The sequence below is a fragment of the Dermochelys coriacea genome, chromosome 12 (genome assembly GCF_009764565.3).
Source record: "Dermochelys coriacea isolate rDerCor1 chromosome 12, rDerCor1.pri.v4, whole genome shotgun sequence".
Classification (NCBI taxonomy): domain Eukaryota; kingdom Metazoa; phylum Chordata; order Testudines; family Dermochelyidae; genus Dermochelys; species Dermochelys coriacea.
Window position 1 is genome coordinate 41,330,910 of NC_050079.1, and position 21,727 is coordinate 41,352,636.

At 48.1% G+C, this 21,727-nt stretch overlaps 1 protein-coding gene across 1 annotated transcript in view; it reads left to right on the forward strand.

The window, feature by feature from the left end:
• The first annotated feature begins 4,219 nt into the window (after positions 1 to 4,219).
• SNTB2 (syntrophin beta 2) overlaps positions 4,220 to 21,727 on the forward strand; it is a 46,626-nt gene continuing 29,118 nt past the window's right edge. The window contains exon 1 of the mRNA XM_038368597.2: positions 4,220 to 4,695. Coding sequence (XP_038224525.1) covers positions 4,227 to 4,695 — 469 coding nt within the window. The 5' untranslated portion in view covers positions 4,220 to 4,226. The remainder of the gene's footprint in view (positions 4,696 to 21,727) is intronic.

Consider the following 21,727-nt stretch of genomic DNA (forward strand, 5'->3'; position numbering starts at 1 on the left):
TTGGCAGCTTTTGTGTGCAGCTGCAGCAGTTGCCTATGCAGTATTTATGAGCAAGTTTTAAAATCTGGGCCTAGACGGAGATGCAGGCAGTTAAATTGTAACTCCAGAACGCTGACTGGCTGCTGCTGGCTTGTCTAAGTGACTCTGGGCTAACCATTCCCGGCCTGTGAGGGGGGGCCCGGAGTAGATGTTAGGGCTGCACATACAGGTAGTGACTTGTTGCTGTTGTGTACATGCTGTAGCTACCTGTCTGCTGCTGCCTGCACTCACATGTCCCACCGCAAAGGCAGCTGCAGGCAGCTCCTTGTCCCCTCCAGGCCTCTCACTGCACCTCCTCTTCCAAGCCCGCTTTACCTCTCCCTTCTTCTGCATGCCCCAGCACCTACATAGTTCAGCATGGCCAGGTGCACCTTGGCAGGTGGTAAATGACCTAGTCCTGTACACAGTGGGCATTGCATGAGGCAGAGCTGGCCTGAAATGTTACTAACTACATTTAAAAAGGACAGTCTGCTTGTAGCTTCTGTCCCAGGACCATAGACAGACTTCCGTCTTGTCCCAGAACTGGGACCCTAATCTGATGTGTATCTGGCTCAGTAAGTGATTATGAGCCACTTGAACCCCATGTTGGACAGCCCTGTTCTACCCCAAAAGTTCTCAGGCTCTTTTCGTAGTGTGGGTTGTGCCTTAAATTGTGCTATGTATGCCTCCCTTCCATTTACCACGCCCCACCCATCCCATTTGCCATCATTTAGCCCCACTTCCCATCCCGTAACCTTCCTGTGCCAACTCCAGCTAATGTTTACATGGAAGAGAAGTATCAGGAAAGTGTTAAGGGATGTTGGTTGTCTCTTAATATGACTTAACAGCTGGTCTGGAGAGCTAGCCCCATGGGAGCAGCCAGTGCTTTGCTGACCAGTCCGAGAACTGCTGTTCTGCATTTTCCTTGCCTTTAAGGGTGATATTTTGAACTCTGTGGTGTAGAAACAAGCAGGAAGATGCCCACTCAGCCTTTATATATCATCAAACAGCACCCTGGTTTGCTCTGCTCTAACATGGTGCCAGTAGGGGGCACTGTTCCCTTAGTTTTTAGGATATGCTAATGAAAGAGAGGAGAGGGGAGAAAAGGAGTACTTGTGGCACCTTAGAGACTAACAAATGTATTTGAGCATAAGCTTTCGTGAGCTACAGCTCACTTCATTGGATGCACCGAGGAGAGGGGAGATTGAGTTGATCTCTCCCAAGATGTACTTGGCCCTACCTTGATGCAGAGGGCTGGACTAGATGACCACTCAAGGTCCCCTTCTAGCCCTGTGCTTCCATGATTCTAAGATGCTGCAAAACTGAACTTGGATTTTCTGGCCAAAGCAACAGGCTTGTGAGAGGCAGAGTAAAGGACTGCGTGGGTGGCTCCCTCTGGGCTGTCAGCCTGTTACAGCTTGGTAGGTGTCAGAAGGAAAGGAAGTTAATTCACAAAATATGATGAATAGAGATATGCTCAGGCTTGCAAAATCTTGATCACCATGAGCTTGAGTTTCCCTGCTGATCCGTGAAGGGAGACAGAGCCCAAGCCTGGTTACAAACAGGACATCATTAGGGCTCCATGACTTCCCCCTTCTCCCCCAAGGGGATATTTAATCAGACTGCATTTATGTGACTGCTGCCATCCCCACTCCGCTGGGCTGGCATTTCCATTCATCTCCTTTTTCAGAGGCTCGTGTTGTGGCTACTTTAATTCCCCTCCCGCTGGAACTCAGTGTGGCATGTCACCTTTTAACAGTCCATCTGGCCTTCCAGCACTTGCGATTATCATGCAGCCCTGTTGGCATTGGTGTACCAAAGGCCAGCCCTTGGACTGAGTTACAGCATCATCTGTCCAGAGGGGGACGCGAGAGCTCTCTATCAGAACTCATTCAGCAGGTCATGGTAAATTACAGAATAGCAGCTCCGCAGATTTTGGCAGCTCCAGTGAAATTAGATGACTTTTCAGTTCATTTGCAACTCCTATTTTAAGGCAAAAGCTCGTGTGTGGTGAGAACATTTTTACTAAATAGTGAATCAGAGCAGGTCTCTGCCCACTCTCACATTTCAGCAGGAAACCACAGTTGCAAAGAATTGCTTTAGAGTAGGTTGTTCCATCTACAGTGGAAAGCAGCCTCCCCTCCCCATACTATAGGCTACCGCCCTTTGGTACTATTTATACATCTGATCAACAGGAAGGATACCTAAAACAAGCCTCTAGTTATACAAGGGCAGTTGTTGCTTTTCCCAGCTTTTTTGGTCTCACACAGCAATCATGTTAACATTCAGACCCTGTGGTGCTTGTAATTCTGGAGTAGGCAGTCCTGATATGTTCTAAGTAATAATACCCCCCCATTCTTATTATTTGTTTGTGATCACTTCATCCTGAAGCACTTGAGAAACCACCTATTAAACATAATACCAGTCTTATAAAATAGTATTCCCAAATCCTAGTAACTTACATTGCATGGGTTATTGCTGTTTGTTGCATATAATATTTAGTAGAGGTCTGATGTGCAAAAACACCTGACTGTGCGAATAAAACTTGTATCTACTGCTGTTTGAACAGTTGACAGGGCTAGAACACGGGGGGGGGGGTGTGGAAATGTAGTTTACTCTTGATAGATGACTTCTTTAACTGAGTTTTTCCTAGTACTTGGCCAATTGATTTCTAAAGCAAAAATGCCTATATCCTGCTCCCCCCGAAACCTTGGAACTGCTCTAATTCACAATTCCCTTCATTCTCATGAATGAGAATGGGGTGTCAATTCAGTGTGGTTATTGCTTCCTGAACCATCTTCTCTGACCCCTGCAATCACAGTGCACTGGGCCTGAATGCTTAGTGCCCAGGGGCTGGAAGGAGTTTATTGTATTTCCCCTCTCTCAATAGGTGTCCTCAGGTGTCTGGGATCACTGGTGATTACATATGCTTGAGTTAAAAATAGTGCTCCTGCTCTGAAGGGTCAGCAGCCAAGGCTCAGCCTCAGGCAGGAAGTTAGCAAGCTCCAGGCTGATGGGGCTGCACTACTCTCAAGTAGGCCTGCAACTAAATTTCTGTCTTAATATTGGATCTGCTGCTGCACTAATGCCATCTATGTAAACCTGGTCATGTTCCCCATGCTCAGGGCTACCTTTTTCCTTGAGCAAGAAACTGAAGCAAAGTGAGGTGATCTGGAAGACCCTTAGGTGTCCCCCTCTAGGCTTTGGCTACACTCTGGTTCTTCAGGAAGGAAGGACCTAGTGGCCATACTCCTATCCCCTCTTCCCCTATTATTAATACTGTTTAGCCTTGCACTGTAGGCTGCACTGAACTGTTTCCAACCCACACTACAGCTTTGACCTCTAGCAGCTGGGTCTTATCTCACTGCTATGCTGAACCGCCTATCAGGGTAAGAAGGGCTCTGTGGGCTTCCACAGTTGGGCCTCCAACTTCACCTCTGATGTGCTCCAGTCTCCAGGGGAGATGGTAGTTTTCTGCCATAGCTGTCCCCTGCCCTGGACTCAAGTCCATCTCGGGCAGGGCTGGGAGGACAGAGGCAGCGACTCGCAGGTGGGTGCTGGAGGCAATGCGGCTGGCTGGGGGCTGTGGTGTGCCAGGAGGAGGGAGGCCCATCTTGGGCAGTTGGGGGGTGGGGGGTCTGATCTACGCCATGGGACGGGCCCCTGGTGCCCACCTGCTGGGTATGGTGCGGACAGCCCAAGCTCTGCGCTGGCCCCACGGGATGGGGGCAGCTGCTGCCCTTGGACCCAGTGTGGCTAGGCGCCCTGCGGGGGGGGGGGGGGGGGGCTGTAGCTCTTCTCCCCTTTGCCCTGGGGCAGAGAGGGGAGGAGCCTGCCGCAGGAGCCCCGCCCCTAGCGAGCCGGCGGTTTTATTACGATGCTGCAAGGGAGGAGCTTGAGGCATAAGCCCCGCCCCCTACAGTCGTTCCGGCGGGGGGAGCCCTGGGCTGTGGCGCCTCGCCCTCTGCCGCCCCTCCCTGTGGGGGCGGGGCTCAGGCCTGCAGACACGCCCCTTCCCGCTCCCCACCAGTCGCGTGCTCCGATGGACGCGCTGCCCCCGCCCCCCCCCGCGGGAAGGCGGCCGGGCGGGAGCGCGAGCCCCGCCCCTCCGCCAATGGCAGGCCGCGCCCGCCCTCTCCTCAGCGGGGCCGGGGCCGGGGCCGGGGCCGGCGGAGGAGCCGCGCGCGGCGGGCCGGCGGGCGGGCGGGATGGCGGTGTGGACGCGCGCCGCCAAGGCGGGGCTGCTGGAGCTGCTGCTGCGGGAGCGCTGGGTGCGGGTGGCGGCGGAGCTGAGCGGCGAGGCGCTGAGCCTCACCTCGGAGCCGCCGCCCGAGCCCGCCGCGCCGCCCAACGGGCTGCCCAACGGCGCCGAGTGGGGCGGCCCGGAGCCCCGGCCGCTCTCGCCGCCCCCGGCCGAGCCGGCGCCGCCGGGCGTGCGGCGGGTGCGGGTGGTGAAGGCCGAGGCGGGCGGGCTGGGCATCAGCATCAAGGGCGGGCGCGAGAACCGCATGCCGGTGCTCATCTCCCGCATCTTCCCGGGGCTGGCGGCCGAGCGCTGCGGCGCCCTGCGCCTGGGGGACGCCATCCTGGCGGTGAACGGCACCGACCTGCGCGACGCCACCCACGACCAGGCCGTGCAGGCGCTGAAGCGGGCCGGCCGCGAGGTGCTGCTGGAAGGTACCGGGGGCGGCGGCGCGCGGAGCTCCCCCCCCCCCCCGGCCCTGCTGCCGGCTCCGGGACAGGGCCTGGGTCCCTGGGCGAGACTGGGGTCGGGCCGAGGGCTCAGCCCCGCCGGGCTCCCGGTGTGACCCCGGGCCAGTCCCTGAAGCCGGTCTGCGGCTTGCGTGGGCCGATGTGTTTGTACAGCGCCTCGCACGCTTGGCCCCCCCGCCTGGTCTGGCCTGTCCAGGCGCTACTGTAAGACCGGTCATGTTGCTGTTAGTGTATGTCTGGGCTCTGAAATCCTGGTGGCATGGAGGGTTGTCTGGGTGTGGCCTACAGGCAAAGGGTGGGGGATGAAATTAAGAGCTTTTCTGGCTCATGGTGCAGGGTGATCCCCTAAGTGGTGGGATTTGCAGGGCGGGAGGGTGTGTGTAGGAGGAGGAGCAGCCCAGTGTTTACATCTGAGCTAGACACTTGGTTGCTTTGGCTTGGTCCAGCAGAATCTTGCTTTCCTGCCACTGAGCTCATTCCTACCCCGTCCCTGGGCAGGGGAGCTCTGGTCACAGGTGCAGCTCTGTAGGTTAAGTTAGTGCCTGAAAACAGGCTCCTCCCTGCTGATTTCGTGTGTGGTCCTAAACTGAACAGTTCTATCACATGCAGTTTTCCTTCATTTGCATTTCAGAGCTCCTGCTCTGTGGCATTTGTGCATCCGATGAAGTGAGCTGTAGCTCACGAAAGCTTATGCTCTAATAAATTTGTTAGTCTCTAAGGTGCCACAAGTACTGCTTTTCTTTTTGGGTTCTCTGTAATACAGAAGCAGAGCAGTGGGGATAGCCATTGAGTCCTCTTTGGAGATGATGTCTGTAGGGCTGCTAGAGTGAAACTCCTGTTTCACAGTCTGTCATCTCTAAGTAGCCCAGTGTTAGAGGGGACATGTCCTCACCCCAGCCCTTGTAGTGGATCTCCTATATTGAAGTGTACTTGCATTCCCATGGTTGAAAGATGTGGTAGTGGGTGTAAGTCCATGCCTGATTTGTCTGTTGTTTTAGGGAAATTCATGAGAAGTAGCCTGGGGGCCACAAACTGCAAGTGGGGATCGTTCACTGCCTGGCTCACATGCTCGCAGCAGCATCTGCTGGCTGCTAAGCCCCAGCCTATGGTGAAAGCTTTAGTGCAATTCTGATACTCAAGTCTGTTGTTGTGGCTTTGCCTCCCGTAGAGATGCTGCTATTCTGCACTTGCTGAGTGGGTCAGTGTCTGCAACTGAATCCGTGAGGTAGTATTTGTGGTTGGAAGTCCCTTATAGCTGAGGCTTGTAACTAAAAATGCAGCTGTACAGACTTGTCCGTGTGTGCTTGAACAGTAAGGTTTGTGAGTGATGTAGGCTTGCTCAAACTCAAAGGCTTGCTGTGTGTGAAAGGGGTCACCAATGCAAAAGTTTGAGAACTGGTCTGAAAGAAGTTGGGATGGCTTCACAGCATCATTTCCTGTGCCCTGAACATCCTAACTTGGACAGACTACTTATTTGTCAAGAGCCTAGTTTTATGAAAATTCTTGCAAACCTGTTTTTTGAAGCAAAGCCTCTACATACTGGTGCAAAGAATGTGATGGGAGAGGTGCTGGTGGTTGGAGGCGGATCCAGAGGGTCTTAAAAGAGGAATTTATCTGTGGAAAACTGAAATATGCAGCAAGCTAACCCACAGTTAGTGATGAGTGTGACTGCATTATCTGAAAGATTATAGCAGTAAGAAAACCATACAGCTACGTTCAGAAGGGTTGTAAATTATGGGGTGTATTTTATTTGTCTGTCTAAGCCATCCAGTGCACTGCTATATCAGGAAGGCAGAAGGCAGTTTACGTATAATTTGTTCAATACTGTGAAAGGATTTGATTCTTGCTGGAGGTAAAATGTGGTCCAGGTTTGCTATTCCTTTGGGAAGCTGCTTCCTTGAAGTCTGCATGCTGTGATACGGAGATGTTGGTATTTTTAGATTGTCTTTTTATTTATTATACAACTTAGTGATTAAAAAGTGTTGAGAGCATAAATTATCTGCTGGTCTAGGGAGTGACTCTGTCATTAGTAATCTGTGGTTGCAAGTAGGGGAAACTGAGCAATTTCTCTTCTAAACCAAACAGAAAAATGAATCTTAGTTTGCAAGATGCATCAGGAAAGCAGACAGAGAAACCTTGATTTCTGGAGAGGTAATTCCATTTTAAGACCTACAGTTCCCACATTGAGCTGTTTGGGTAGCTTCCGAGCTCTGGAGAGCCAGAGGGAGTGAGTCTGCTCCTCTACTGCCTTCCCTGGGCTGCCTTTTCTCAACGACGTTTATGATTTTAGTGAGAACTGATGCCTGAAGCTGCCAATAGAGCTTCCTTTTAAAGTCCATCAGTAGCTACTAGCCAAGATGGTCAGGGATTCAATCCCGTGCTCTGGGTGTCCCTAAACATCCAACTATCTGAAGCTGGGACTGGATGATGGGATGGATCACTCAAAATTGCTCTGTTCTATTCATTCCCTCTGAAGCACCTGGCATTGGCCACTGTTGGAAGACAGGATGCTGGGCTAGATGGACTTTTGGTCTGACCCAGTTTGGCCTTTCTTATGTTCCTGTACTCTGACAGATGGCTGCCAGAACAGGAGTGGGTTTGAAGTATAGCTGCTGCCTCCGGAATCTACTGTCTTGCAGCAGACCTGAGGCTATCAGAGTAAATCCTGCAGTAGTCCGAGGCTAGATGTTCTAATTCTAGTTCAGCTTTCTAAATCCTCCCAGTGCTCATGTGGCTGATTCTGAGGTACCTTCTTCCAGTGATTGCTGCTAACGATTACATTAACCCTTTAAAATATAAAGCCTGGAAGTTGCTGACATGTGGTAGAGTCCTGAGTCAGCAGTGGAAGTCTTGACTGCATTGAACCTCTGGTTTGCAAACTGGGCTAGAAATCTCATGAAACTTTGCCGGGAGATTTCCAGCACTTCCTGGGCTTTTCTGTCACAGCCAGTGACTGGTGGTACATGTATAAGGGACAAGGACTTCCCTTTGGGTTTGTCTCTGTACCAGAGCATCATGCCCCAGAGCTTTAAGAGTTCAGTCCTTGTGGAAGTAATTGGTGTAAAAGTGATCAACATGACAAGATGAAGTGAGCTGTAGCTCACGAAAGCTTATGCTCAAATAAATGTTAGTCTCTAAGGTGCCACAAGTACTCCTTTTCTTTTTGCAAATACAGACTAACACGGCTGCTACTCTGAACCAACATGACAAGAGACTGCATAATGTTCTGCCATGCAAAGCAAATATGACTCTAGCACTACCATTATTTGACATGCTCGGACAAGAAATATAAAATAACCCAGCCTTCCAAGAGCTTGAACGAGTAATGCTAGGTGGATGGTCAGTGCTTTGGGACTGCCAAGATAAAATTGCTATGTTCAAGGGGATTCCATTAAAAAGTCATGGTGTAATATATATTACAGTATCAGGCTGAGCATAATGCACTGATTCCCATCAGGGTACCAGAGATGTGTAAGAACTGCCCATAGGCTGTAGTTGGGTGCATTCTGGGCACTGTCAGTGTAGGTGCCTCCTTGAGTAACAGAGTGCAGTTCAGCACATTCCCATCTTGGCATTTTTGTTTGTTTTGCTATGGCTGCCATAAATGACACCTTTATGTTGATTTGTGGGCTGTCGAACTGGCTTGAGAACACACGTTTTCACATACAGCACCAAAGAGACATTATATGGGGTCTAATGAGGCCATGTTCCGCCTGGACTGCATTAGAATTGGTGACCTAGAGTAAAAAGGCTATGCAACCCATTACCCATATCCTTGAACCCCCTTCTGAATTTCAAAGGGACTCAGTAGTGCTGCTGCCGGGTTGCTAGAGTTATAATATGAGGGGTTCCAGCTAGTGCACAATTGTTGTGAACTCCAGCAGACTAGAAGAATAGAGCTGCCAAAGAATGCTGATTTACCCCAGCTCAGCTGTAACCTGATAATTTGAGCCTTTGGGACCTCTGGAGAGAAGTCAGCATTGCTCTGCAGTGGCTGGGAAGACTTCATGTCATTTCACTAGCTCCAATCACAGTTATTGCTTTTAACAAAAAATGCACTTGTCACTTAAACACTCTCCATGGCATTACTTTTAGCTGATGGGATTGGAGGCTGGTCTCTAATTATTGGATGAGAAGCAGAGAAAGTTTCTATTCAGGTCTTATGTGCCAGACTTAATATTTCTCCTCCTCTGTCTGTTCCCCTTTCACTCCTTGTCTCATATGATAAGGTTCCTTTTGTTCCTCTTGTACAGAAGAACAAGTGACTGTACATTTTTAGAAGTTAGTCCTGTACATTTCACCTCAGTCATAAGAGAGACAGCTCTGAGATGCCAGAGCTCAAAAGTCAGCCTCCCTCACTGTACAATCTGGAATGCATTACAAGATGCTTCTTGCTTTCTAGTGGGGATTGTAAATCTGCTAGTTCATCAGCTGTACGTTATCTAGTGACCCATTGGTACATGGCTCAAGTGAGAGTCTTTCTGGGGTTTGTATATTCTCGTAACACAAGAACCAGGGGTCACCCAATGAAATTAATAGGCAGCAGGTTTAAAACAAACGTAAGGAAGTACTTCACACAACATACGGTCAAGCTGTGGAACTCATTGCCAGGAGATGTCATGAAGGCCAAAAAGGAATTAGATAAGTTCCTGGAGAATAGCCAAGATGATCAGGGAGGCAACTCCATCCTCCGGGTGTCCCCAAACCTCTAACTGCCAGAAGCTGGGACTGGATGATAGATAGGATGGATAATTTGAAATTGCCCTGTTCTGTTCATTTCCTCTGAAGCATCTGGAATTGGCCATTGTCAGACAAGATATTGGGCTAGCTGGACCATTGGTCTAACCCAGTGTGTCTGTTTTTACATTCCAGTATCTCTTATGTGGAGGTCTCATGAGATGTGGGCAAAGGGCAGTTAGCATGAGGACTGGGCAACTGGTCCAGTCAGTAGGCTGCTCATGCTCCTCTGTGCTGAGCCCTGCCAGAGTGGCCTTCTATAGAAAGGCCCCTGTAATATGATGATTAGAGACCTGATAGAATCTGTGCAGTAGTATTATGTGGGGACTCTAATTTGGATGGACCGAGCACCTCAGATTGGCATATTACAGATCGGCACAGAAGTGCCATCATACCAAGAGAAGAAAATGCCGTCCAACTGCTTTGGAAAAGTCAGAGCTAGTAGCTGCATCCAGGGACAAGAAGGCAGTAATTAGAGGTTCACAGCAATTGTATTGGTGTTCCGCTGCTTCTCACGCTTGGGAGTGGTAGCCAGTGCAATGCTTGCAGGGCACTAGGCTCATGTAGTCCATTAGCTACGGGAGCAGTTAGAGAGACTGTGTTTCTGGGTGGTGGACCCCATGCTGAGTGTTTCCCTCCCAGGACTGCCTCTGAAGCAAGGCTGTATGTGAATGTGTTTTAGTGCACTATTTGATCAGAAGGTTTTCTGAGCTGGGGGATGGGAAGCTCTTCCTCTTGTTAATTCTAAAGCAGGCTCCTGAGACTTCAGAGCAGAACTTCCAGGGAATGGGGCAGGTTAAAATTCAGGCTGTGTGGCTCACAAAGAGGATGGAGAGCTGCAATCTAGATAAAATTCTGCAAAAAAATAAATGGTGTGTTCTTGATCTTGACTTGGCACAGCAAGTTCTGCCTCTAACTCGGGTTGTATGCAGTGTAGTTATAGCAGTGTTGGACCCAGAATATTAGAGAGATTTTTTTTCTCTATCTCAGGTTAGCAGCTCGAATTCAACCACGGGGGCTGCCCTGTAAGCTTAAATCAAGCTGCAGTGTTCCATGTCTTCACTGCTGTCTTAACCACTGCAATCTAGATAAAATTCTGCATCTTCCACAGTTTTCCCTCTCCAGGTCTCGCTGCTTTGCTGGTAGCCCCCAGGGATGAGGGCTCTCTGTGGAGGGGATAGTGGGGTATGAGCTGCAGCTTTTTTAAGACATGTTGGCAACCCCATGTCTCTAGTCACTTCCGGCCATGAAGGGTCCTAGGGGAGTAAGGGTTTGTCTTCCATGAGGCGTTAGCTCATGGTATAATACAAGTGCTCTTAACCAGGTTCCTGTGCACACCCACAAAGCTCTAGTGGAGCTTTAAACTCCAGCTAGTTGTGCAATCAACAGGGCGCTGCTGATGCTCAGCCAGTAATGCAGGGACAGGACTCGGCTACTCTGCTGCTCATCCAAACACTATGCTGCTAACCCAGCTGCTCTCATCCTGTGGAGCTGCAGGGTTGTGTTGTGGTGTGAGCTGGGCTAACTTGAGCTAACACTGTCCTGAAGAGAAGCCCTAAGAGCATGTCCTTCACTGCAAATAAATAAATAAATAAATGGTGTGTTCTTGATCTTGACTTGGCACAGCAAGTTCTGCCTCTAACTTGGGTTGTATGCAGTGTAGTTGTAGCCGTGTTGGACCCAGAATATTAGAGAGATTTTTTTCTCTATCTCAGGTTAGCAGCTCGAATTCAACCACGGGGGCTGCCCTGTAAGCTTAAATCAAGCTGCAATGTTGCCATGTCTTCACTGCTGTTTTAACTCAAGTCAAGAGCACTGCATTTTTCTGCAGTGAAGATGTAGCCCAAGACTCTCTCCTCCCCTTCCTAGCAGATTGTGGGTAGGCCTGTCTTCCTTGTAATGGAGTATTAACAGCAGAGGGGTGGGGTCTCCTCTGTGACCATTGCTCCTGTGGTTAATGTAGCACTGAACAACGCTGGCTACTGATGGAGGTGAAATGGATGCTGTTCTCACTCTGAGGCCTGGTCCCTGATGGTTCTCCAGGCATGGGACGGGGTGGAAGACGGGCGCACTTGTAGTGCTCTGGATTGAAAGCAAAATGTGAATCAAGGCCCGAGTTCCTCTTTGTTGTTTCAGCTATTATCTAATGTTGTGTCTCTGACCCTTTTTGGCTGCCCTTAGCCATGAATAGAGGGCATGGTTCAGGAACTTGGGATGCTAGTGTCCTGAGGCTCTGCAGCAGGAAGAGCCATGTAGTGTCACTCTGGTCCCCAGGAAGGTTAGGCCTTGTTGGTGTACTGCAGATAGAAAAATGGGAGGATTTTGCTAGTGTACTGGCTTCTGCAGCTTTGACCACTGAGGGTATGTAATCAACTAAGCATGGCAAGTGTTCTAAGGAATCTTAAAGTACCAGCTGTGAAGTTCAGAGGCTCCTCCTTGCGGGCTATGGCAGTACTGAAAAGTGGCACTGAGAGTTCTCTACACTTTATCTCCTAGGTATGTTTCCTGTCTATCAAAGCCACATGCTGAGGCTCCCTAGCCTTGTTGCCCAGAGAGTAACATGCTGCACAGTCTTCCCCACAGGGTTCTGCAGTTGATACTGCTTTAGATAGCTTGGTCAGCTAACTGCTTAAAAGAAACTGCCCTGATGAGAGAGAGAGAGAGAGAGAGAGACACACACACACACTTCTTTTAGCTACTGAGGCTCAGTATCTTCATCAGTGTATTTAAAGGTGTTCTAATCACCTTACCAAAATCTTTCTGGTTTCCTTTAGTGCTAACTGTTGCTGTCTTTGTGCTTGTGTGCCACCTTGTTAATTAGCTGCTGGAGGGCATGCCCACTCATGTAGTTTGCCAGCAGATACAAGTTTGGCCCATAGCCAATGCTGAAACACTGCAGTTATTGCTGAGATTTGGCAAGTGAGTCTGCAAAAGGCCTAATTCTTCTTACTAAAGCCGGTTAACAATAAACTTAGTGTCTGAATATTTGTAACGTTCTGTGTTCTAGGGACGACCTGCAGCGTCACCGTTAAGCTGTAGTATGGCCTGGTTTTATAATGTCACTGCCTACCAGTATGAATGAGACTTGTGAAAATCTGCTCCCCAAGCAGCCATTGGGAGACAACTGACTCTTGGGGTGATGGTAGCATTTCAGCTTAAGGGGCGAGGAGAGCCTATTTTAAACATTTAATTCAGGACTCAGTAATTGGAATGAAGTAACTAACCAAGGTAGATCTGGCTGAACAGCAGCTTTTACAACCCCCCTCCCTAACATCTGGCATGGGCAGAATATCTGTTATGCTCGTAACCAAGGGCCATTTGAATAGCTGGGGATGAATCAACCCTGGCAGTGACAGGTGGAGTTAGGAGTCCTCATCAAGGGCTGTGTGAGAGGGAGGGAACAAGAGTGGGGAGGGGTTAAGATCCTAGTACACTTGGTGGAGAAAGTCTCAGCCCTAAGGCAGCTTCCATTGCATCAGGGCATAGAGCTAACCTGGGTTTCAAAACACACATGACCACTTCCTCATTTGTTGAACTTTATCTTAAATTCCAGGCAATGAACTTTAAGCTGGGTTTGAGGTTGGTAGAACACCTTGGTAACTTACAAGTGGTGAACCGACAGAGCTGTAGCCATACACCAGACAAGCAGCAGAAACCCAAGATGTTCAGAGTTAAGGTGCAATTTAAAGATGCCCAAACACTTGCCAGTACAGAAATTCACAGTTAGAATGTCTCCAGACCATATGTCTTTCTTTGCAGTGACTCCAGCCTCCAGTCTTTCCTTTGTCCCTTTCACAGCAAGGGGCCGGAGCTTGAGAGCCCCTTACTCAAATAGTTAATGGTTTACAGGATCAGGGTCCTTGTTGTAAGGTGGGGTCTGTGGATCAGACTCTTCTAAAGGAGTTCAGAAGTTCCTGAGAAGTTCAGACTGCACCTGTGGATGACTTAACTTTGGAGAAGTCAATGTCCTGTTGCAATGTCCATACCATAGCACCTTCCCACTCTCCTCCCATCTCCTCCCACAAGCTTTAAAAAGCATGGGGTCTGGGGAAGTTCTGAGGGCTGTATTTGTACTGACTCTTCAGTATAATGTCACTAGCGAGTGTGAGGCTTTGTCACTGCACTAGCTCATTCCTTTTGAGTAAGTGCTCTACTTTCCTGGCCAGGCCTGGCAGGGCTGTGTGTGTAGATGCATTAGCTCAGGAACAAGGTGCTTAAGGAGAACTAGATGATCGGTATGTGTGTTCCTTGTATTGCGGTAGCACCCAGAGGTTGCAGTCGGGGATTGGGCCCCGCGGTGCTAGGCTGCAGCAGCAGGCACCCTGGTACTTTGTGATTCCATAGAAGTAAAGTGCTGGGAGTTGCTTCCCTTTCCCAAACTATCTGAAACCATTTTGCAGATACGGCTGCATTTCTGGCTCAGAGCTGACTTGCAATGCTCACCACAATGCACCTTTAAAATGGCAGCTGGAGCTTGCTAGGGTCAGACTAATTGGCACACGGTAGCACTCACAATAGATTGGAATTAGAGAAGATAATGGGGCTGGAGAAGAGGATTAAATGAGAGAAGGGCATGAAATCCTCTGAAGCAGGGGTTGCCTTGCTTTTACCTTGTTCACTTGAAAGCAAAGAAGGTGTTAAAAGAAGGCGTTTCTGGAAGTACAGGTGCTTTTAAGTGTGCGTAGGAGGGAGGAGTGATTCATTGGGCTACCAGTCGTTATTGCTCCCAGCTGACAGCAGAGTCATTGCTGAATGCCTGTGTACTGGAGTTCAGCAGGTGAGTGGCTTTGGTGTCTTCCAAGCATTGCACTAAGGAGTGCATGGCCAAGGCTGCTTCAGAACCACAAGCCTGAAAGTGCAGCCACCTGCCGTGCTGCAATAGTGAGACAGCCAAACTGTTGTGAGCAACAACTGCAGACCAGCTTCTGGCTTTTGCAGCTTTATATTAGTACGTCAGTAAGCTCTATCAGCTTCCTTCTCGACCTGCTCCGGGGGTCTGCTGCTCTCCAGCACTTCCAGGTTGGTGCTGGACTCAAACCTGCATTGAATGCTGCTGGAAATGCAGAGCACTTGTCTTTCTGTGACCATCACCAGCTCACCCCACCCTTCCTCCCTGGTGATGTTTCCTCTGCTGGTATCAGACTACTGGGCTGACCCTTGCTGAACCAGATCAAGTGCTAATTTCTTATGAGCAGATGCAGGCATCAGGCCTGATATTCCCCTGGGAGCAGTGAGTTAATGTTTGACTGGCCTCAGAAGTAGGAGGAGGGAAGGGGCACATATGTGACAAAATGATCTCTCTTGTAATTAGAGAGAGCATATGGCATCTGTTCATAACACTGAAATGAAGTCCAGAATCTTTTGTTCAGATGTCCAGCCAGCATATTAGGGGGGAGAAGCACAGCTTGTCTGCAGAAGACTGATCTTCCCCCACACAAGTGCATCCATCTCAAAATGTCTCCTGCATTCTTGGCTCCTCTGTCTGGGTTCTGGTTAACACATTCCTGTTTACAGTTGCCTTTGGCACCTACAATGCAGCCAGTCCCTGTTGTTCCTGTAGGCTGACCTTCAGTGTTTGAATAGTCCCATGTATTTCCACCCTGGGAACAGTTCAGAGCAATAGCTGGGGCTAGTTCCTGACTGTCGGGGCTTTACGGCTTGAGGCATGCAGCAGAGATTTTGATGGGTTTGTTGGGTAGCTGTTTACCAACTCTTGCACCATGTCAAGTTATGGTTGGTTCAGAGTAGCTCGTATGGGGGGTGGTATTTAGTCACTGGGGGGATCTTGGTCGCTGATCTGCTTTTCTCCTTATCCCTTTGGCTAATTCCCTTTCCAAAGTCTATCAATGGAGCACCTGGTATTGTCCTCCAAGTTAGAAAAGTGGCATTGTGCAAAGTTCTCCCTGAAAACCTGAGAGTTCCCTCCAACACAGAGTATATCACAGTGCTTGATTCTGCTTTTTTAAAAGGAGTTAAAAATCCAACTAGCCTTGGCAAATCTTCCTTCATGTACGCTGCAAAAATAACCATGTGGAAAAGCTGCTGAGGCCAAACCACATTACTCCACGGTGTATTCTTGGCTACGTGGCTAGGGAAAAGCCTGTTCTTACTGTGTCGTAGTTTGGTTACCTAGCAGAGGTAAAACCTAGGTGTTTAACACTGTTACAGCATGGCCCTTGTTGTGCAGACACACTTCTTGCCTTCGACTTTGCTACAGTTGTTTCATTGTGGCTGTGTTTATAGTGCAGAGGCCAACCTTGGTCTCTTACTCTGAAGCACACTTGTTCGCTGTGTAGGCAGCTTTCATGTTTATTTGTATATTTTTCCTCTCACAGTTAGAAGTTCTGTGTTCACTTTTGGTAGCTCCTTTCTCTCGGTATTTCCATCCATGCAATTCATAGATTCATGGATTTGTAAGGGCAGAAGGAGCCACTGATTTGGGGCTGTTTTCATGTCCCAGTGAAATACATATTCACCTCAGGAAAGCAGGGTGCTAGGTCGTAGCCAATTCCCTGACTTGAATAGCTTGCACACTTGAATGATAACCGAGCTCCCAGTTTTGTCCCTGTTGGATTGCAAGCTCCAGCTGTTACAGGGCAGCAGTCCCTGTCTATCGAAGGGCTGTGTTGGCTTTTTCCTTTTCTGTGAATTTAAACTGTGAAATGCTGTAACTCATTCTTCCTCAAACACCAAATTAATCTGCAGGGTTGGAATCTGTCACTGAGGGTGGTTTACAGTTGAGGCCCAGATGTTATCCTGACAGCAGCAGCGTTAGCAGACATGGGCCGAGCACAAACAAGGAATTCCGGCCTGTCCTGAGACGGATGGACCTTCCAAGCTGCGAGTCCTTGCTGGGCATCTTGCATCCTCTCCGGCCCCTCTTAAAATACATTATGCAACTCTTGAAAGTTATGGTGACAAGCTCTGACTCTTCTCCTTCCCTCCAAGAACTGGTCGTGCCATACTGCCTTTTATTGGTCCCCTTTGGCTTACCTTTAGCTGGGAGGAGAGCTGCAGTAATGGACCAGGTTTCCACATGCAGAGGGGATGTTGTGCCTGTTGCTGAGGCCAGCCCTTCACTGACATTGGTTTTCAGCTACCAAATACAAATCTAGACCACACAGTTCCAGCTTCGCCTTCCTGCACCTGGCCAATCCTGAATGAGGCTCCCCCATCTGGAGCTGTATTTGGCACAGTCAGACGTGATGAGGTTCTGGCTGTGCACACACTTTGCTGCCATGTTCATAGCAGCCTTTAGGATTATCTGATCAGGTTTGTTTCACTCACTCAAAAATCATTGAAGGCTCAGCAGCTCACAGATTTTCCTTTCCAAAAAGTCAAGCCTTTAGCCCTTCCTTGAAAGTCAGGGTGGGGTTTCAATGACCCACCTGCGTTCCATCATGTGGGTTATGCTTTGGTGGTATTAACTTCCTGACTGTATTGGAAAGCAACTTAGAACAAAGACACCAACATCCACATCTGATGGCTAGCTGTGTACCAGGCTCTTTTGCAGAGTGCTGGATTAGTGCTCCACCTCGCAGGGTTCACCCATCTCCAGCAGAGAGGGGAAGATTAAGGTGCATGGAGCTGTATAATCCTGGGATAAGCGCTCTGACTGCTTGTAGGGGGTTAATATTAATTCTAGTTTGCTGCCCTCAGCAAGGGCAAGCTTCTCATCACAGCATGGATCTTGGTCCAGCCATGCCGCTCAGCTGAACCAATCTGATGGGAGCACAGAGCCGAAGGAAGAGGGCAGGGGTTATTGGCTTGAAGCTGATATAACCAGATGAAACTTTTCTGCATGGCCTTGGCTCCTTTGCTCCTTGCCATACTAACACTCAACACCCACTGCTCTTACAGCTCAACAGCCCCTGGATACAAAACATGGGTCCTGAGGAGGTGGGCATGGCTAACCATGTCTATGCACCTGTCACAGACAGAGTCCTAATCCAGAGGTGGAGCTGGCTGCATTAGTGTTGCTTTTTCCCCATTGCAGCCCCTGGTACTTCATTGGCTGTGTAAGGAGATGCTACAATGCAACGTTAATTCTCTGGTGACTGACTTTCTTCTTCCTGGTCAGTTGAAAATGTTGCCTTTTGGAAGGCAGCTTGCGGGGCCATGACCGAATGCTAAATTCTGATCAAGCACCATGAGAGCCTGGCTTTGTCTTATGCTGCCTTGGGGTGATGTGTTAGAGCCCGGGAATCCAGTGAGTGGTGGTGCAGAGGGATGCTGCCTTCAGCAGAAGTCTGCCCATACCTTGCCATCAGAACCGAGATTGGAACAGTCCCAGACAAAAGTCAGATGCAAATAGCCACACAAATTTCACTTCTCATGGTACAGAAGCTCAAGAAGTGTGGGTGCTGGTGCCACTAATGTAAGCTGGCGAGCCTTTGTCAGCAGCTCTTGTGCAGCTATTGGGACTCCACAGGAACATGCGTAGCAGGCGATATACGTGTTGGGTGCATTTGTGGCTTAGGTTACTTTGAGGGTCCACTGTTAAGGGTTTTGACATTCATTTTTCTGTTTGGGGAAAATAACTATCAGAAACAAGATAGTTCACCGAATTCTCTGTGTTGAATGGGGCTGAGCAAGGACTGCAGGTTTTGCTGTAATACTAATTTATCTCCTGTTTGTATTCAGGAGAGATTTAAAGGGGAGGCATCCCCAAAAATGTAGTGGGCAAATGCCCCCTTGTGGTCGAGACTGTGGGAAAGCCACTCTCATTACTGAAACCCTCAACTTCTAAATAAAGCAAATTGTTCTGCCTTAGAAGCTCTGAATGCCTGAGTGTCCTGTTTTATGTTTGCAGTGCACGTTGTCCATTGTGTGTGTGTGTGTGTGTGTGTGTGTGTGTTGGAGCAGGATGGCATATTGTTTGGGTTTTAATGGTGCTTTCATGAATTGGGTTGCAAATATTTGATGTGGAGAGGACTAAGAAAGACTTTGAGGGCTTTTCAGATATTTTCCCCAAGCCGTAGACAGTTTTAGTTCATAGTGGGCTATAGCTAGTTTGCTTTTTTGTTCTCTGCTGACTTGTAGTTCATTAGTTATTGCCTTCAGCTTTGTTCCCCTTCTTCAAAGATGTATAACTAGGATTCACTGTCAACCGTCTGTTTTCAGGATCTGGGTTCCTCCAATTCTCTACCTGCGAACATGCCTTATCCCTAGCTGCTCTAGAGCTAGGACATTTAAAATGTGAATGCTGAGATGTTTTCACTATTTCCTCACCTTTTAGGTGGGCCATGGGAGTATTCGATTTTTAACAGTGAAGGTCAATTTCATCATACATACACAAATCAGCAAAAAGAATATTCCCATCAATTACTGAAATTTCCACATAGGCAAAGTAAGAAAAATGCTGCTTGAAAACTTTAACATTTGATTTAAGGATATTTATGTTGAGTATTTTGGCATGTGAGGATGATGTATTTTAAGTTGAGGCTTTCATTTTTTGAATCTCAACATGTACTGTCATTAATTTCCTACTGCTGTGAAAATTTAAAATAGATAAAAATAAAAAAGCTTAAATTATAAACATTGATGTTATCAATCAGTTATTGAAAAAACAATTGTATTCTCCCGAGCCTACTTGCATCAGGAGTGTTCTTGACTTCAAAAACATCTGTGCCTTTCCAGAGCCTGTGAGGTCAATGGTTCATGGAGGGAGAGCCTCTCTGAAGGGCTGGGGAGAGCATGTGCAGAGCTACATAGGTGAACTTGACGTGTTAGGACCTGATCCTGCATCTACTGAAGTGTCAATAGGAGTTTTGCTGCTGACTTCAGTGAGCACAGGATTAGGTCCTCAATGAAGTCTTTCACAATGCAGCTGTTAAACAGGAACCACTTCAGGAGTCTCCTCTTGTCACCGCTGCTAATGGCAGCTTCAGAGGAGCTGCCATGTGAATGCTGGTGTTCTCAGTGTGGCTCATCTGACCACAAAAGTATGTTACAACTGACGGGGCTGTAGAAAGAAAAAAAACGTGTTTGGCTCAGTACCGGAGAGGAGGCTAACACAAAACAACCCTGCCCTAAGTAGCTCTGGCCAGAACTCTTACACTGGGTGCCCAAAGCCACAGTAGGCACCCTGTTGACAGTGCGTCACTTGTCTGAGGTACTGAGCACCTATAGCTCCCATTTCAGTGGGCGCGGGCCATGCATGGAAAATCAGACCATTTTAGTAGGGTGCCTAATTTTGGGCACTTAAATGCATCACAACATTTTTCTAACTTAATTCAGGACTAGGTGTGTCCATCCTGCGGAGGCCAGATCAGTGCCTACTTAGGTGGATGCATGCTATACGTCTGCTACATGAGACAGCCTTCACCTCTGTTGTAGTTAACATATTTAATGTTAAATGGTTGGCACTTAGTGGGTTATCCCTGAAAGGCCTTGCAGAGGTCTAAGTGGCAAAAAACCCACCAAACTGCTTCTCCCAGCTTCAGAAAGATCTCCGACTACTTCTACTCTAAGTTTTGGGTCATCCCTTCACTGTCTCTGCTGGAGGATTTGGACAGAATCTTTGGAGGACGTTGTGATGTTATTGACACGAACTGTGACCGTATAGATCGTTGTTGCAACCAAGATCCTATAGTTGCACCAAATCTTGTACAAAGGAGGTCAAGTAAGGTGTCTATGGAAGGGTTGTAGTTTGCTGGTTATGATTATGCTGTTTGTGTGTATGTATCATTTTTGTATTTGAAGTTATGAATATTGGCTATGTACTTGTATCTCAACGTGTTTGATTCTAAGTAGCATCAGTGAAGCATTTGGTCAGCTTCTTGAGAAAGGACTATTCTGAATAAGTGCCCAATCAAGAAACACTCAACTGACAATGGACTTTGGGAGACAACAATCCACATCTGAGCTTTTCTGGGAATGTTCAAACTAACATGTAAACAATGATGTCAGCCTGCAAAAAGCTGAATCATTCATGGACATGTGATTTGCCCAGGTGGATACAAACTCCATCTTGTTGCTGTGACTTTGCACAGAAGAACAAAGGGGTTTCTGCCCACAAGAGAGAGACTATAAAAGGCCCTGGAAGCCTCTCCATTTTGTCTTCAGCTGGCTCAAGAGAGAGACTCTCCACCCCAAAGAGATGCCTGAAAGAAACTGGGACAAAACTGTAACTACGGGGGAAGGGGGGGGTGAGAGAGTGCTGGACCCAGGCCATAAACCACAACGTTGGTCTGAAAAGGATTGGACTCAGACTAGGAAGGAGTCTAGTCTGTGAAAGAAGCTTATTGAAACATCTCTGAGGATGAGATTTACCTGTATTCAGTTTCCTACTGTATTAGGCTTAGACTTGTGTATTTTGTTTTGTTTTTTTGCTTGGTAACTTACTTTGTTCTGTTTATTATTACTTACACCCACTTAAATCCCACTTTTTATACTTAATAAAATCACTTTTGCTGATTAATTAACCCAGAGTAAGTAATACCTGGGGGAGCAAACAGCTGTGCATATCTCTCTATCAATGTTATAGAGGGTGGACAGTTTGAGTTTACCCTGTGTAAGCTTTATACAGAGTAAAATGGATTCATTTAGGGTTTGGATCCCATTGGGAGCTGGGTGTCCGAGTGCTAGAGACGGGAGCACTTGCTAAGCCATTTTCAGTTAAGTCTGCAGCTTTGTGGGCATGGGTCAGACCCTGGGGCTGTGTTGCAGCAGACTTGCGTGTCTGGCTCAACAAGGCAGGGTTCTGGAGGCCCAAGCTGGCAGAGAAAACTGGCTCAGAGATAGTCTCAGCACATCAGGTGACAGTCCCAAGGGGGTCTCTATAACCGAACCCGTCAGACATCACACAAGACTGTAAAAACCCAAGCTTCCTGCTTTGGTGAGTGGAACAGCATGAGGCTGTAAAGTCAAGGGTTCCACTGGTGTTGACTACAACTTTGTCTTGTGTTGGTGTGTCATATGTATTCTTATCAAAACAGGTTTTGCATTTAAAACTAACAGAGAAGGAAGTATTAACTGTAGATAATGAATTGGGCTGATTTGTTTCTGGTCACCATGTCCTTTAAAATTTTAAACTAGATCTCATCATCTTGATCCTCATTTGTACTCAAAAGATTGGAAGAGGGGAAAAAAGCTGTCCTGCCCGCGCCACCTCCTAGAGAAGTGACTCTGCTGTCAGAAAGTTGGCATAGCGTTTTCAAGCTCTGGTCCGAGGTGCTTAGCCAGTGACTTCCCCTTGTTCAGTGGCTTGACTTCCTTTAAAACTTCAATAGCAAATGTACTGCTTGATTGATTTTTT